The sequence below is a fragment of the Belonocnema kinseyi genome, chromosome 9, assembly GCF_010883055.1.
Source record: "Belonocnema kinseyi isolate 2016_QV_RU_SX_M_011 chromosome 9, B_treatae_v1, whole genome shotgun sequence".
NCBI classification, from domain to species: Eukaryota; Metazoa; Arthropoda; class Insecta; order Hymenoptera; family Cynipidae; genus Belonocnema; species Belonocnema kinseyi.
The window spans coordinates 3,075,740-3,094,974 of record NC_046665.1 but is presented as its reverse complement, the minus strand read 5'-3'; the positions used below and the strand labels follow the sequence as shown (position 1 = coordinate 3,094,974).

Sequence of the window (19,235 nt, the reverse complement as noted above, 5' to 3'; positions counted from 1 at the left end):
CCACAGAGCATGCAGCCGTGCCATGTAACGCCGTTCAAGGGCCACACTCGCATCGCAGCACTCTAGCAAGTCGTAATTTAGTCGCTCCGTCCACCTAAAGGTCCGGAGATTCCGCCGATCCATCAAATTGAATCCATTTTCATTGGCTACTTCAGCTCTAGAGTGATCGGCATTGTTGGCCGACTAATTTTCGGGAGCCCAGCGCGTTCTGTTGTTTTAAACCACACTAACTACTACTATGTTTGGTGTTGTCATTGTTGTTCCCACGAGAAGCTAGGGAAAGGGGTTCGTCCATCCTTTTGGAGCCCCGCATGCAAGGATAAGACTGCGTACTCTGAGAAGTCGCCCGGTATCCCAGAGTCACCGTTCTAGACACCTCACCCAGGTGCCATTCAGCTTTCGGCACAGTTTTCACACCTCCGCTTGGGTTTTCGAGAATTGCGTCGTCAATTCTTCGAGAAACTTCCACTGAAGAGTGGGATGTCGACTATAAAAGACGGACTCGAGTGAAGCGCAATCAGTACGTTCTCGCATTTTGTTTCGGAAACATCTAAGGTAAATAGTGATCAGAAACAAATAAAATAATATACATTAGTAAAGAATAATTTGTAGAGCAGGTGTCAAGATGCTACCGCTCGACATCCTCGCCTTCCTGGATGATTCCGAAAGATTGTTTATTACTCATGTGGGTCAGACCTTACGCGAACAAAGAGCTTTAAAATTTAACGCTGTGCTCCTCGCCTCCTATTTGACAACTGGTAAAGAGACACCTGAGTACAAGACTTTTAAATCTAAAAATAAAGAAGTTGATCAAATAACAGATATGAAACTGGGTTTAAAAACTATTTGAGATACCTGATCTTGAAAGAATTAGAAGATTTTAAGGAAAAAGATTCAGGATGGACCTTACACTCCATTATAAAACTTTTCGTGAACATCAATAAGTTCAATCCAATGAAGGGTAGTTCATATATCGAAAAGCCCAAATCGATCAGGGATGAAAAAGAATGTGTTAATGTGCAAAATGAATATGACAAGGAATGTCTTAAATGGGCTATACTATCAGCTATGTATCTACCAAAGATTCATTCTAATCGTTTATCCGAATATACTCGATACAAATATGTACTAGATTTTTGTGGAATCAACTTTCCCGTCGCATTAAAGCACGTAAATAAATTAGAAGGACGAAATGATATCTCAGTAAATGCATATGGTCTGATCTAGAAGAAGAATACATTCACTGTTGTCCCATTATATCTTACTTCACAGAAGAAGACACTCCACGTCAACCTTCTTCGAGTGAAAGAGGAGTATTTTGATGAGGGCAACAGCGATGATAAAGACGTCAGTGAACAAGAAGTTGGGGTGCAAATAAACTTTTACTACGTATGGATCAAAGACCTTTCTCGTCTCGTTAGCAGCCAACTATCAAAACATGAAAAAAGAAAATACATCTGTGATCGCTGCTTGCACTACTTTGTAAGTATGGAAAAGCTGATTTAACACCATGAGGACTGCGAGAAGATGAATGACTGCAAAGTTGTTCTACCGAAACCAGGTCAAAACATCATTGAATTCGAAAACTTTAAATACAAGGAAAGAGTATCGTTTATTATTTACGCAGACTGTGAATCTCTTCTTCACAAGCCGGCTGAGGACGCTCGAATTCATCAATCAAATACAGAAGTTTTCCAGAAACACCAGGTTTGTGATATTTGCTTTTACTTTAAGTGTAGCTACAACAATGCACTCTCCTTATACAAGTGCTGTCCGCAGAATGTGGAACCGGCAAAGTGGTTTGCACTCGAATTATTGGCGATTGTCAACAATTGCGACAATGTACTCTACACGCCGGTTCCCATGAAACCACTGACAACCGAACAGAAGGAAGACTTTGTAGAAGCGACAGTGTATCATATCTCAAACAAACCACTACGTCGACCGATGAAAAAGTTTCGAGACCACTGTTATCTCACTGGCGTATACCGTAGCCCCGCGCATATACACTGCAACCTTGCTTACCAGGATGCAAAGACCATACTTGTTGTATTTCACAACTTGAGTGGGTACGATGCTCATTTTATCATTCAGGACGTTGCTACACAATTTGATAGTAGAGTTACAGTTTTAGCATTGAATAAATAAAAGTATATTTCATTCATCAAATTATTTTCAGGGCACTCCGAGAAAATTCAGGTTCATAGATTCATTTAGATTCATGGCTTTTTCATTGGAAAAATGAGCATCGTACCTTAACGAATAAAAAATTGTTAATGCAGTATTTTCTTGTATCGAAAAAGAAAAAATTGAGCTCCTCACGAGGAAAGATGTTCTTCCTTATGAATACCTTGACTCGAGAGAGAAACTAAAAGAATGTCGGCTTCCATCAAAAAAAAATTTTACAGTACTTTGAATGACTCAAAAATTTCCGATGAAGATTATACACATGCACAACAGGTATAATCTGTGTACAATTTGGAAACTCTAGGCGAATATGTGAAACTGTACATAAAGACAGATGTATTTGCTTTTGGCTGATGTCTTTGAAAGCTTCCGATAATAATATCTCAGCGCTTACGAACTTGACTCTTCATACTACTACATCATTCCTGGCTTGAAATGGGACGCTTTGTTAAAATATACAAAGGTGCGACTTTAACTCCTCACTGACTTTGATATGCTGTTAATGATTAATCTGGGTAAAAGGGGTGGAGTGAGCCAATGCTCAAATAGATATGCTATTGCTAACAATAAGTATATGTCAGTTTTCAATTAAAATGAGGAGATTGTCTACGTTGTATATTTTGACGCAAACAACCTGCACGATTGGGCAATGGGTCGACCGCTCCCTTACGGTGGCTTCGAGTGGGTTAAGGATTTAGACAATTTTGATTTAAATGCTCCTGACGATTCATTCATTGGCTATACACTAGAAGTAGACTTGGATTATCCATCCGAACTCCATGACGCACACAATGACTTGCCATTCTGTCCAGAACACTCAAAACCAAGAGGATCAAGCCAGGAGAAGCTTCTGACCAACCTCCATTGCTGGGCAATCAAACATGCTCTAGCTAAGGGTCATAAACTCATCAAAATTCACAGAGTTCTCAAATATAATTAGTCTGCATGGCTAGAAGATTATATTGATTTGAGTACTAATCTTAGAATAAATGCCAAGAATGAATTTGAAAATAACCGATTCAAATTAATGAATGATGCCGTCTATGGTAAAACAGTGGAGAACGTACGAAAACATGTTAATGTGAATTAAGAGAAACAGAAGTTCTTGTCAACAAACCAATCTATGTAGGTCTTACGGTTCTTGATGTTTAAAAAATGCTCATTTACGATTTCAACTATGTCTACATGTACAAAAAGTATGATAAGAACTGTAAACTGTTATACACCGATAGGGACAGCTTGATATACGAAGTTAAATGTAACGATATCTATGTTGATATAAAAGAGGATATGAAGAACGATGTATGTTAATTTGATACATCGGATTATCCGGTAGACAATGTTTTCGGAATGCCGCAAGCCAACAAAAACAGTGAAGACTTTGTTAAAAAATCAAAATGGGTGAAAGCTGCCGTTATAACGAAATCAATCATTTCGACGACTATACCGAGTGTATCAGAAACTCGATTGTACTATCTAGAACACAGTTTCTCATCAGATCCAAACTCCACAATGTGGAAACGATTAAACAAATAAAAATTGTGTTAAGTCCTTATGACGATAAGAGATTATTATCAAGAAATAGTACCGATACTCTCGCGTGGGATCACTATAAGATTATGGATATCAATGATAATGATAATGATGATGATGATGATGATATCCTAAGTGATGGTGATTTAGAACTTTTGGATCTTCTTGTACAAGAATAGTTGTAAATATTAGCTTAAGAGTTTTTTTATTGTAAATAATTGTAAATAGTATTTAGCAGAGTTTTAATTGTATAAAAGACAGTATATATGTGGGAATAAATTGAATTTTATTTATGAAAACCTTACATTTCTAGTTAGTACATACATAAAAGTAATATAAATTAAACACATAAGCTCATGGTTACTTAAAAAAAATCATTGGCTCAACGTTGATTCAACATTGTACAGAGTTGATTCAACATTGCATAGAGTTGATTGAACATTGCCCAAAGTTGATTACATATAGGCTTTATTTATCCAGCTATTGTGTGAACTGTTAAAGCCCAACCACTTTACAAATATTTTGTGGCCACGTTTCTTGATTAATTTCTCTTCAAGATAAATGTCTGCATGTTTAACTTTAAAAAGTTGCCTCTCAAGCTGAATTATTGCCATATTTTATTCTTGAGCGTGCGATTAAATCTTTCACATATTGATGCCTTCAGATTACTATGCGTTGAGTAGAGATTGATGCCATGTCGTGGCATAAGTTCTTCAAAATGTGAATTATAGAATTCTGTGCCTTCGTCGGTGTGTAAGTTTTTTGGTACACGACCCCGCACAAGTAAAGATAGCATTGTTGAAGTGACATTATGCCCACTCTTACTTTTAACAGGAACCGCCCAGGTGTGCTTTGAGAAAGTATCTATGACGGTAAGTAAGTACTTGTAGCCATTATTTTCACGGGCATAGGGTAGCATTTCAACTAAATCTGCCTGCCACGTCTCTTCTATACCACGCATTTGCACACGACGACGTGGATAATTCTTTCTGATGGGTCTATGTAGTTCTGTTACTAGCGACAATTTTTCGTTTTCCATTCTCGAGTGCGTTCAATCTAGCATCTAACTGAGCCATCAGTTCAGCGTTACGGACTGACCAATCTTGTTGAGTTTTAATCTGCAGGGTTTTCAGTTTCTCGTCAACTGATTCTTCGAGTATACGTATCATTTAATTATTATTGTCAATAGATGTTCGCATAGATGATGTAACTTGATACACTTCACGCATTTCGTTTTGTATGATGCGCAGCACAAGTTCCAAATTGACTGCGTCGTATTGTTGTTTGGCCTCGCTAACGTTACAAAGTCTTTTTCCATCTACGTCGTATTGGCCGTTAGATGTGATTATAAACCCAACACCAAGCGGTCCACGGCTTGCTGCAGCGATTCGATCCAGGTGACGTCCAAACACGTCGATACTCATCGTAAGTATATATGATTTCAGCTTCGTGCAGTTCCTCTATGATAAACCTCCACTGGTTGACGATCGTCTGCGAGATAGGTTGAATATTTTTGTTAAAGTTCTTGTACTTGATACCTCGGCTTGTGCGAATAGGTTCAGTTGGGCTGTACCGCTTCTGATGTGAATTTGTAATAATCAATATTTCCTTGTACTTGTTCATATCATCAGTGCTTTTAGATGACTCTTCAGGAGATTTTCTAAACAGCAGTTCAAGCAGACCAACTGTTTTCAGATACTGTTTACCACGAACATTGATTTATTGCCCCTCAAAACTAATAGGTTTATCATAAATCATAAGGCTACCATGACTGAGCTTATGCACACTATAAAACATATCTAGATACAGCTTTCTATTTTGTTGTAGCATTCTGAGAAACTTGTTTGTCAAATGCTTATAACTATTAGCCGACTCGGTTGCAGCATCTTCAGGCATAGTTGTATCTTGATCTTCTTCTTCAGCATCAGCCGTCATGAAGATTTTAGCGACTTGACGAAGCACCTCCTTCTCCTTGTGAAAGTTTTACATGTTGTCGTATTGATGTCTCAATATGTAATGAAGTGATTTCCATCACATAACTTGTATTTATAAAGAGGCAAAACAGTCATAACCTTTTCTGTATCTTCCTCTGTTGAAATGACTGTCCTTGTCAATGACAACAAATTCATACTTGTCCGTACTACAACATGCTGAACGCAAGTCTCGAAATTAAGAGTAACTCATGTCAGTATTGACGTGATCGTCATAAACATGTCTCAAGTTCCTTTCATCCTGTTTGAAAAGTATCAACAGATTTATATTATCTCGCACTAGATGTTTAGGAATTCGAGCGTAAGTTTGACATAAGTAAAAACTGACAAAGTGAGCGTGTCTGCCCATACAGAAAAAGGCTCTGATGTTATCCTGTTCATCAGAGGCCACATCATCAAATACAATTATAGAATTTGGTTGAGCATCACTTTCTTTTATTACTTCTTCATGCTCACTGAAGCGAAAATATTTAACACCTATCACATTATTCAATACAAGTTCCCAAAATTTATACTTTGGTTGTTTGAGGGATTTCGAGTAGACATAGACATTCATAAAATTCAATCCATTTGGGTGTATGATTAGGGTGAGTAATGCATTTGTCTTGCCACAATTCGATGGTACACAAAACATTGCGCGAATACTGTCTGGCAGAAGACTACCATGACGTTTCACTTTCTTCTTCTCTGATTGTACTGCGGTGTCAAAATTGGCAATTAGAAGTTTAACGAGTTGTTTCTTAAACCACATCTTGGTCTCAACTGTTGTGAACACTATAAATACAGCCCTCCGTTCAGTGAGGAATAATTTACATCGTAAAGCAAATAAACTGTCACGCAGCCATACAGGTAAAGGATTAATCAACAAAGTCATCAACAATTTGCCGTTTGAGCTGCACTTGCCTGGCTACCAATACTGTGGTCCAGTTACTAAGTTAGCTAAACGACTTGCTAGAGGTGATCCTGGTATTAATCCTTTAGACGCAGCGTGAAAAGAACACGACACTGCATACTCGCAAAATCGTGAATAAGTTGACGTGAGAAACCCTGCAGATCTTGTACTAGCCAGTCAAGCCTGGCAGCGTGTTTTTCCTGAAGACGCCGGGATTAATGTGAAAGCTGCAGCACTGGCCATAACTAACGTGATGAATGCCAAAGCAAAACTCGGTATGGGGTTAAGAAGATATGTCTATTTTAAAGAAGAAACTCAATTCAAAGAAGAGAAAATCCAGTTTTAAGAAGAAACCAGTTCTCAAAAATGAACAAATTGCATTTAGAAAGGTTGTGACTGCAGCCAAGAAGGCAATCAAATGAAGTAATGAAGTTTAAGCGGCCATCAAGTCTGCAATCAGAGGTGTACAGAAAGCTGTCAAAAGCGTAGGTCATAAACATCAAGTGCAAAAGCCACGTGCCATGCCAATACCTTTAAAAGTTGGAGGTGTTTTACCACTGATTCCCATTTTTACTGGACTCAGTGTACTATTATCGGTGGAGCAGCAGGTGTAGCTAAGGCGGTAATCGATTCTAGCGCTGCCAAACAACAACTGGCAGAACCTCAACGTCATAAGAGTGTAATGGAGGCTATTGCTCTAGGAAAAGGTTTACACCTAAGACTCTACAGCAAAGGATTAGGCCTTCATATGAAACCTCATCGAAAAGGACTTCATCTGATACCGGTGTCAAAAAACTTGTAGTGAAGCTACCTCGCCGTCCACTTACTGATGCCGATCTGTTCAAGTATGCTGAAGCTCTAAAGATTCTACCTTTTCGTGGAGTGTTTATGCGCATAAACTACCTCTAAAGGGACCCCGCCAAGTTGAGTCAGCTATTGCCAATCTTGATGATAGTCACGACCCTGGTACCCACTGGGTAACCTATAGAAAGGTTGGTGATAGTGTGATAGTGTTGGTGGCACTATGATAGTGTTGAATTTGGACATTTGTGTTTGAAACTTGTATGTGGACAACTGCATATAAAAGATAAATACTGTCTACATAAGAGTGCGTGATGAAGGGACTAGAGACAGTACAGAGGAGAACACCATCATGGACGAATCATTCACTCTTACGGTGACTGGAAGCTCTTCTGTCCTGGAGGCAGAGTATTTTCCACCAACAGAACTCTCTTTTCCCAAGAACTATGTCCTTGGACTCGTTGAATTGCTCAAATTTAATGCCATTCCTAACGTTGACACTGAAAAGTATAAAATCTATGTCGGTGATCAAGTATTGCCCATTCTTACTGATAGTTATGAGATTGAAGACATTGAGATTTACGTCCAGAAGGCTCTAGCAGTTGATGGTATTACAAGAAACATTAAACTGAATAATAACACATTGCGCAGCGAGATGGAGTGTGATCGCAAAGTGAACTTCCAGCATCGTGATTTTATTGAACGCCTGTTGGGATTCACATCACGTATTCTCGAAGCCAATAAGACTCATACTTCTGATCGACCTGTGGCTATTTTAAAATTTAACTCTCTACGAGTTAAGTGCAATATCACTACGAGAGCTTACATAAACAATTGCAAAGTACACACGATTCATGAATTTTTTCCTATTGTACCGCCAGGATATAAGATTGTTCAAGTGCTGTCACACGTCATTTACCTTCCAATCGCCGTGAAGACAATACGTCACATTCAGCTCAGTATAGTTGATCAGGACGGAGACTTTGTGTTTTTCTGAGGAGAAGTTACAACAACGCGACTACACGTCAAATCAACAGCCAGTTCTCAAGCAGCACGCAAGACGCTAACACCTCAGAACGTGTTAGGATTTGCTGAAGTCTATCAAAAGATTATTGTGAATGCAAAGCATGAACTTGTCCTGACAAGATCACGCAGTGACTTGAATGCTGTTGTTCAGGCATGACAACAACCAGGAAATGAAGAGCAATTTAAGATTTCGATTCATAAAGTGGAGTGGATGATACCATATGTAATGATGTCATATCAGGAAAAAGTACAGTTGCTGAACCTTATTGAAAAATTTTTTCTCACAACCATGAGTTTTCGCTCATAGGAATCGTATGAATACCCACCACCTCAAAACATATATGGACTGTGAAAACGCCAACTCAGTTTGAAAAACCACGGTACATTATACTGCGTTTTCAGACAGGCAGAAAGGATAAACTAGTCAGATATGCTAATCGCTTTGATCACTGTAATATAACAAATGTCAAGGTGTTCCTCAATTCACAGTACTACCCGTACGGTAATTTGCTTTTGGACATTGGTCATAATCAGTTTGCACTACTGCATGAGATGTATGCAAACTTTCAGTTAACCTACTACGGTAAACAGCCTGAACCAATGTTGAAGAAAAGTGATTTAAAAGAATACGCTCTACTTACTCTCATTGATTGCTCAAAACAAAATGAGTTTCTCAAACAGACCTCTCTGGACGTTGGTTTTGAATTTGAATCTGCAAACAATTTCCCTGCTGAAACTGCAGCCTATTGTCTAATTACACATGACCGTATGATTCAATACCAGTCCCTTAGTAGTAGTGTCAAGAAGTTGATTTAAGATAACAGTGGTGGGGGTAATATCGATAGTGGTGGGGGAAATGTCGCAAGTGATGGTGGTGACGATGAAACGTATAAAAGGGCGATGATTTCAGCAACAGACTTCAGGTTTCATCGATATGGAGTTCATCGTGTACGTACGTTTTCAAGGAACTGGCCATCATTCCTCTTCAGGAAGACGCGCAACCTGTCGCCCACCGGTTTGAACCAAACTACTCTTGGGACTTGCTGCCTGATAAATATAAGAGTGAAAATTTATGGTTGACGCGTAATTACCATGGTCTTGATTGGATATCTGGTGAAATACCCTGTGAAGAAGTAAGGCTTATAGTTCAAAATACACTAGGTGGTGCTCGTGCAGTCTACGTTAAAGGATTACTCACTGAAAAAACTGTACAGCACAGTCTCAACAAGATGCAATCACCTCCTGCAATGCTGGGATGCAAATTGTGCAGTTCGAAATGCTCTAGATCTCAATACTTGGTTCTTGTATCCTCAGGGTCAGCCAACTATCAGGCATTACTCTGAAAGCGGAATCCTTGCAGATGACACAACTGATACGACAGATACTTCATTGAGTAACACAAGGCTAAAAGACTTTTATAATCATTGTGAGTTTCTTTTTTAACTATAATTACTTTTATCACATTATATAGGTTAAGATTTACTCTTGTAAAATGAAACTAAGTCTTTTTCTTGAATAAAACCAAAAAATGCAATTTGATATATTACTTATTTCCGACGTTAAATATTACAAGTATCGTTGGGTTGAATTCTAAATCAATATATCGCTTATTCTCGGTATTAAACACTCACAGACGTCATCGCTGTGCTGCATTTTCAACGCTGGACTTTATTTAAACATCACTGGGTTGCAATCAAATCTCAGCACTAGAGACATACACATCGTTAGGATGCATTTTCAAATTTCGCGCGCGCGATCTCATTTTCCATTAGTACTAGATAAATAATCATTTTATCTCTCTATATTATATTAGGTTGATGTTTCTAGAAGCTTTAAAAACCCACTTGCTCTCCTTGGCCAACTGTTTATAGTTTGGTACTATTATTCTGCGCATGCGCAATGATGTGAAAGATCTGTGTGGGAGACAAAAATATACGTCTGCACTCTATTATTAATAATTTACTGCAAAGTATATGCAGTTAGCAATATATAAGTATTACATATACAATACCCAACTTTCTAGAAGCTTCGAGATCTTTCCAGAAGCCTCGAGAAACCACCCATCCCCTCCCTTAAACACTTTTTGCAAGGCTGCCCCTCACGAGCGCTATCTACCGCCTCCATTTTGAACTATATACATGGTAAAACATGGGCAGAGATCTGCCGGATCCAGCTTGAACTATAAATGGTAAAGCAATGACGTCATCTGCCGGCTCCAACTTGAACTACATACATGATATACCAGTGGCGCCATCTGCCGACTCTAACTTGAACTATATACATGGTAAAACAGTGGAAGGGATCCACCTTACCGACCGAGCAGTTGCCGGCGGCTGGGAATTGACTGATGGCGCTATCTTCGGTGGCAGCTGGTACTACGCAGTAGTGGTCCAGAACCGGCCTAGCTATACTACTGAAGTGCAATAACTTTTGAAGTTGATAACCTTTTTTTTTCTATCTTTTTTATATGTTCTCGTCATATTCCACAAAATCTAACGCTGTCTATTAAAAATCGCTAATGAATATTTGACTAAATTTTCAATTTTTCTTAATCCGCTCTAATTTCCTTGCAATGGGAAGGTCGAGCGCGGCAAGCCAGAACATGCCCGCATCACAGGCAGTCCCCCTTGGGTTTGAGTATTATGGATAAATTTTGAGGGTGGTAGCTCTGCGGCTCCCCAGAAAGAGCGAAAAACGTTTGGGAATCGCTAGTCTAGAGTTCATCTAGTGGCGTCTAGCATGTTTTACCTGCAGCCAAGTATCGCACTGCCTTGCCTAGGGTTCGTCAAGTGTTCATCTAGCGGCGTCTAGTAAGTTTGAACTTCATCAGGTATCGCACTAACGATCAACAGATTTCTCACTCTCTATTGTATACTAACGCGCGACCTGATGCTAGTTATATTTTCAGCATTAACGGAGCTCCCCTTCCAATTTTTATTTATTTTAATCAATATTTTAACCGCAATTTTTAGACTTTTCATTACTTAAATTAAGAAAGAATGTTTATTGTCGAAAACACAAGCATGAGGTCGGCTATTTTTTAACATTCGCTAAAATACTCAGAATGTTCATAAAACCAAATATAACATTTTTCTTTAAAAATGCCAGTTGCATATCGAAATTTTGTTAAAAAATTAGCCCTATGCGAATTGTGAACTAAATGATGAATAATGATCAAATATTTCCATATCACTGTATACAAAATTATGAGGTTTTGTTAATAATACTGAGTAAAAGGATTTTCTTTTTTATCAATTAATGAAGCCTTATTCACCTCCAACGATTCAATATTTTAGAAAATGTCCTAATACTTTTTTTACATTTTTTCAAGTGCACAGTATGATATTTTAATTTTTTTGGTGCTATTTCAGGTAGCAAGTAAGAATATTAAATTGAAAATTATGAAAAAAAATTCCTGCTGGATAAAGGAATTAGTTTTTAATTAAGGAAAAATTAATTTTTTGTATTCGGCTAGATTACCATTTTTTAAGTTTAAAAAACTGTTGCCCAAATCTTATTTAGTATTGAAATTTATATTTCTGTAGGAAAGGATTCCCAAGTTCCCTACGCCCTAACCTGGTAAAATTTAAATTTCATTTCTTTTATGCCCGCCCCGATTTTGGGGAAATCCCAACATTTGGGAACTGAAAATACAAAGGAAAGCGTAATAAAAAAAGGGAAGAAGGGCGCTCACTATTAAGTTGTATTGCAATGTTTTCCGCGTGCTGTTTTGGACGCATAATGTTGCTATGTTAAATAATTATGAATGATTCGATGCGGATATTATAAGTATGTGTATTTATAAAAACTTAATAAGATTAAGAAAATTTACGTTTTTCAGTCAAATAATTCATTTATCATAGAAAATATACTTATATAATTCTGTTTTATTATGCAAATAAGAACAAAAAAATATATGGCAGCATAAAACAAGATTTTAAGGTTCAAAAAACGTTTAAAAACACAATTATTTTATCTTCTGATTTTGAAGTTTTTAGATGCGCACTAGACGCTTTCTAGATGCCCACTAGACGCTTCCTCGCCCTTTCCTCTTCTCTAGCCAAAGAGGAGAAGAAGGCAGGTCAGCGTTTTCTCTTCGCAGTTATCGAGTAGAGTGACTTAACTTGGTATCATGAGTTTCGTTATGGGGAGAAGAGAAATGATTGTTGAGAGTACCCTATCGGAACGGTGGAGACATTTGTATCTAGCTGTGTGGTGCTCGACTCTGCTTCTCCGAAGAAAAGGGAAACAGGGTGAACCTCGAAGCCTTGAAATGCGCAACGCGAAACTCTCAGGACTAAACGTCACAATGCTTGAATTAAATATTCCAGGAAAGGGGAGCTTTTCGGCTGCCGAGAGAACTCGCAGCGAGGCTGGAGGCTGCTCGAATCCTCTGCATTAAAGAAGCTCGCCTCGAGCTTCGCGAGCCTTGCCGAGAAAATATGAATGCGTATATATTGTGGATTTTTTTGTTGAGAATTTATTTCTATTGGTTTGCCACTAATATTCCAGAGCAGTAAATTGACATATTATGAAAAATGTGATTGCCATAAGCGAATGGCATAAAGAAATTTCGCTTTTTGTGTATTTTTTTTATTGATTTACGGATAGATAGATTTCAATGTAGAAAATGTAGTCTATATTTGCGGTTTAATAATTAATTCTTGGACATTTTTGTTATTTTTTGTTATTTTGTTATTTTTAAATAATATATCTTTCACTTCTGAACAGACATTTCAACTTTCTACCAAATTAGTTTAATTTTGAAGCAAAAATATGAATTACTAACAAGAAAGTTAATTTTCATCCCAATGCAATAGTTTAATTTTAAACTAAAATAATCAATTTTCCACACAAAATAGAAAAAGTCAACTTGCGCTTCAAGATTTAATTTTTATCCCACAAAAGTGAATTTTGAAACAAAACAAATACATTTACAAGCAAAGTGATGATTCTTCAATTATTACAAGTAATTTTTAAGTGAGCACTTAAAGTTTGAAAGAACTAGTTTTGTTTTTAATGAAGAAGATTTATTTTCATGAAACAAATTAGTTTAATTTTTCATGTACTTCAGTTATAAACGATCATATTAATGAAATAAAAAAAATTCTAATTTTTTGTTCTTACATCTTTTTTATATTTTCATCCATACTGAGCAGTTATTAGTCTTATGCCAAAAATTACTTTCGCGAATTTCATCGAATGTCCACGTTTTGAGACCCCCTGAGTCAGAAAAAACAGTTTTTACGCCGGTGTCAGCCCGTCTCTCCGGCGTCGTCGTCGTTGTTGTTGTTTTTGTGGTTGACTGTGTACCAGATAACTTTTGAAAGACCAAAAAGAAAGATCGAGTTCGGTAACCAGCCATTTCTAATGTCAATTCAAAAGTTAGAGCTTTTTCAAAATGTTTGGGACTACTTTTCTCAGAATATCAAAACTTTATCGACAGCCATTTTTAGTGCACAAAAATATGAACAATTTATCCCAATGACTTTTTTGAATCAAATTGAAAATACCAAAGTTATGGGATTTTCAAAATCCAAAAAACTGAACGAAAATGGACATTTGAAGTCAAAAAAGTGTGAAATGAAAAAAATTGAGGAGAAAAACGTTAATTTTCCAAGGCCCTACATGATTATTTGATTTACTTTTTGAATTTTGCTGGAAGAAATCGAAAATTCAAATCTTGGTCACACAAAAAAAAAGGAATTAAATATTCATCCATAATGACAAGATATAAGTTTTATGCGGACAATGACTTTTGCGAATTTCATCAAATGTCGATGTTTTAAGGCCCCCTGAGTCAGAAAAACAAGTTTATATGTCGGTGTCTGTCTGTGCGGCGTCGTCGTCGTTATTGTTTTTGATAAAATTTTAGATAAAAATTAAAAAAGTTTAAACAAACCAGAATACGAAAATAGATAGATCGACAAAAATTGTGCAACTAAACAAGATCTACAAATTTGTTATAAATTACTTTTTTATGGAATAAGTAGTTTTTGTTTTATTGATGAAAAACATAATTGAAAATCAGAAAATTAAATTGTGTGCAAACGGTACAAGCTACGAGAATAAATAAGGTAACATTTATTCAATGAACAAGGATTTAAACATTTTTTATGAATAGTTTTATTTTTTTATAGAAAGCGGAGTTTTTCTTTAATTGTTAAAAACAAGAATAAATAAATACATACATACATATACATATATATATATATATATACATATATAAGCAAGGCAATGAGAATAAGTATGTTTTAATTTCCATGCATATTTTGAATTACAATGATATAAATTCATTGGAATGTTACATGTTTCAGCGCAGCTAAGAATATAATTTAATGCAAAGTAAGAAGCGAATATTAGATCTGGTCGTTTCTTTTACAATGAACAATAGTTCGTTTTTACAATAAAGTAATATTTTAATTCATGAGAAATGTGAAAATGTGGTATGTTTTCTAGTTTATGAATCTTCTTTAAAATTGCAACGAATTATGTACTGCATATTATACTTTTTAAGTCTTGACAAGATTATGATACAATGGCAAAAAGAAAAGACAATTTTTAATTAATTTTATTATTGTCTTTACCTACATGTATAGACCTAAGGCCAAACTATATCTAACTTTAGAATGTTTTCCTGACAAAAACTGCAAAATACACATTTTATTTTTTTACAGGTATCACTGTGTTCTTCGATACTCCTGTCACTCACTGTGTTCTTCTTGCTTCTGGCAGAAATTATCCCACCGACTTCTTTAGCCATTCCTTTGCTTGGAAAATATTTGCTATTTACTATGATTCTCGTTACTCTTTCCATTTGGATAACTGTGTGTGTTCTCAACGTCCACTTTAGGTAAGATATTCTAACCTATTTATTCTTCTTAGTTATTTTTATCCTATGTATGTTTCTGCCATTAGAGTACGCTTAGTGGCGCGAGATTTATACTCGAAAACGAGATTGAAAAGTTAAGGAACCGATATACGGTGCATTTTCCCGAAAAAATAAACTGTGCCAAATTGAAATTGATTGCTTAAATTCGAGCGGTCGCTCAAAAGCCCCAATGTTTTTTTTCAACAGGCAAGTTCATGAGTTCTTTTTCTTGGATGTATTGCGCGAAAATGATATTTACAGTTAAAGAAATCAAATTTAATTATTATATTATATTGTGTAACTAGGAGGCAAATTCAGATACTTTATGTAACAAAGGTATGATTTACAAGTTATTTATGTCAGACAATAGTGCCAGGAGTATTCTATGCTTATAATCATTGAGTTAGCTCCTCTTATTGTATAAACAGCTACTTTGAGACCTGGAAAGAGACTCAGTGGACACAAAATTTGGCGGCGTCTTTGCGGCATCGTTACAACATCTTTACGACATGCTGTGTCAATGTCGTTTCGGTGTCTTTGCGATACCGTAAAGACATCGTCAGATCATACAACTTATTTACGATATCGTAAAGACACCTTAACGACTGATAAAATGCGTAAATATTGCCCGCGTTAAATACAAAAAATTACCAGCTTAGTCGAATATTAAACTAGAAAAGAGCTCCGAGTCAAATTCGCTTAGAATATAGTATTATATAGCTCATAATATCCAGATCCAAAGAATCCTGAAACATAAGGCCAACAAAAATTCCAGATTTCTGTATAGAGAGGAGAGGGCAACTGTCGCTTCTCGCATGCTGACTAGATGAGTTCCACCGATACTCAATAACTGTTTAGCATCCTGCTCAGGGATCATAGACAGTGTCTGTGTCAATTTGATATTTTGTAGTTTGGGACCCCTTGATCTTTACTATCCATGACTAAAACTGGATATATGGATAGTTTTCCATCGGTGTTGCATCGTAAGGCGCTTTTATGCAGGCTAGTATTTATAAATGGTTGACATTTGGATTCTGCTTTAAGATTTCCATTAGAAACTCACGAAGTAATCGCAATACTTTTTTTTGCAGCGTTAACAATGAAAAAAATGGCATTAACTTCTGCTAAAGGTGACTTCAAGCGCACTCATAATAGCTCAAGTAGTATGTTGCGCGCGAAGTTTAAAAATAAAATTCTATCTCACTTGCATCGCAGAGTTATTGTCTGAGGTTTCCTTTGCTTGACGCCCAGACAAAATTATTAAAGTTACCGACGGAACGTACTTTAAACTACATTCAGCCCATGCGAATGAATGGAATTTATATTTTTTAAAGATTTTAACGCTCCAAGAAAAAGTATTGCGATTATTCCATGAGTTTCTAAAGCAAATTTTAACGTAGAATCCGAATTTCAACAATTTAAAAGTTGATTTTGCTATTTTTTTTGAGTTTTTGAAAGAAGGAACTGAAGAGCAACTCAATGTGATCTTTAAGGGTACTTTGTAGAGTCTCCTTTCGGTCCTCTATTTGTCCTAACTACCAGTTATCATAATTTCTTAAATATCGAATCCTGATTTGACATCATTTTCATATATTCTAAATTCTATTCCCCATCATATTTATCATTCCTAATTTTAATTTAATACAAATTCTGTTTTATTATTTCTATGTTACATTTATTCTAATTATCATTTGGCGTAATTTATTTGTTTTCGAATAACGAATCATCATTTGCCATAATTCCCACTTAATTCAATTGCAATCAGCCAATCAATCAGGATGTTTTAATTTGAATTTCACAACCTTATTTTATACTGAATGGGCTGTAGGTAAGATAAAGTGTTTGTGACATGCCAATTCAATAAAGTGGAAATTATGACAAACGGCTATTCTTGCAAATGAATTTTGGGTTATTTTATTATTCGTGAGAAAAGAAATTATGTCAAATGTCTATTAGAATAAATATAAAATATAATACGTAGAAACTCGTGCAAATAAATATTAGGTCATGTAAAAATGATTAAATATGATATTTATTTTAAATACAAATTCCGAAACCCAGAAATTGTAATTGATGAAAATTAGGTCATGTCATCTGGAAAATTCGAAAAAATGATAACTAACGGCTGTTTGGAAATTAGATTACCGGCTAAATAAAACTTAGGTTAAATGGAATTTGGAGCACATTCATGAGCGACAGTCGAGGTCCCTACTGCAAATTCCTTTGTCGGGCTTCTGTCGAAATAAAAATATATTCCAAATTACAGTTTTAATATCAATAAAATAAAAGTGATTATTAGTCAATTTATCTTTCCATAGATTTCGGTAAAAAAGTGTTTTTTTTTCTACCAAAACACTCGGAAAATGATGCAATATTTGCACTTTTGTCTATTTAATGTTGATTGATATATTTTTTAATTTGGCAGGCTTCTTTTGAAATTAAATTATATTCGAAACTACACTTTTAATATCAATCAAATAAAAGTGATTATCAGTCAATTTATCTTTCCATAGATTTCGGTAAAAGTGTTTTTTTTCCACCAAAAGAGTCGAAAAATAATGCAATATTTGAACTTTTGTTTATTTAATGTTGATTGATATACTTTTTAATTTGGCGGGCTTCTCTAGAAATAAAAATATATCCCAAATTACAGTTTTAATATCAATAAAATAAAAGTGATTACTAGTCAATATATCTTTCATAGATTTCGGTAAAAAAGTATTTTTTTTCTACCAAAACACTCGAAAAATAATGCAATATTTGCACTTTTGTTTATTTAATGTTGACTGATATACTATTTTATTTGGCGGGCTTCTCTCGAAATTAAATGATATTCGAAACTACACTTTTAATATCAATAAAATAAAAGTGATTATTAGTCAATTTATCTTTCCATAGATTCCGGTACAGAAGTTTTTTTTCTAACAAAACACTCGAAAAATAATGCAATATTTGCACTTTTGTTTATTTGATGTTGATTGATATAATTTTTATTTAAAGAGCTTCTCTCGAAATTAAATTATATTCGAAACTACACTTTTAAAATCAATACAATAAAAGTGATTATTAGTCAATTTATCTTTCCATAGATTTCGGTAAAAAAGTGTTTTTTTTTTCTACCAAAACAGTCGAAAAATAATGCAATATTTGAACTTTTGTTTATTTAATGTTGATTGCTATACATTTTTATTTGGCGGGCTTCTCTCGAAATAATAATCTATCCCAAATTACAGTTTTAATATCAATAAAGTAAAAGTAATTATTAGTCAATTTATCTTTCCATAGATTTCGGTAAAAAAGTGTTTCTTTTCTACCAAAACACTTGAAAAATAATGCAATATTTGCACTTTTGTTTATTTAATGTTGATTGCTATACTTTTTATTTGAAGGACTTCTCTCGAAATTAAATTATATTCGAAACTAGACTTTTAATATCAATAAAATAAAAGTGATTATTAGTCAATTTATCTTTCCATAGATTTCGGTAAAGAAGTGTTTTTTTTCTAACAAAATACTCGAAAAATAATGCAATATTTGCACTTTTGTTTATTTAATGTTGATTGATATACTTTTTTATTTGGCTGGCTTCTCTCGAAATTAAATTATATTCGAAACTAAACTTTTAATATCAATAAAATAAAAGTGATTATTAGTCAATTTATCATTCCGTAGATATCAGGAAAAAAAGTGTTTTTTTTTCTACCAAAACACTCGAAAAATAATGCAATACTCGCACTTTTCTTTATTTAATGTTGATTTACATACTTTTTTGTTTTGCGGGATTCTCTCGAAATTAAATTATATACGAAACTTAACTTTTAATATAAATAACATAAAAGTGATAATTAACCAATTGATCTTTCCATAGATTTCGGTAAAAACGTGTTATTTTTCTACCGAAACACTCGAAAAATAATGCAAAATTTGCACTTTT

The 19,235-nt window shown here is 35.2% G+C and overlaps 1 protein-coding gene across 5 annotated transcripts in view; it reads left to right on the top strand.

The window, feature by feature from the left end:
• LOC117180926 (acetylcholine receptor subunit beta-like 2) overlaps positions 1-19,235 on the top strand; it is a 562,005-nt gene that overhangs the window by 358,978 nt on the left and 183,792 nt on the right. For all 5 annotated transcript variants that reach the window (XM_033373559.1, XM_033373558.1, XM_033373561.1 and 2 more), the window contains one exon: positions 15,108-15,283. In XM_033373559.1, coding sequence (XP_033229450.1) covers positions 15,108-15,283 — 176 coding nt within the window. The remainder of the gene's footprint in view (positions 1-15,107; positions 15,284-19,235) is intronic.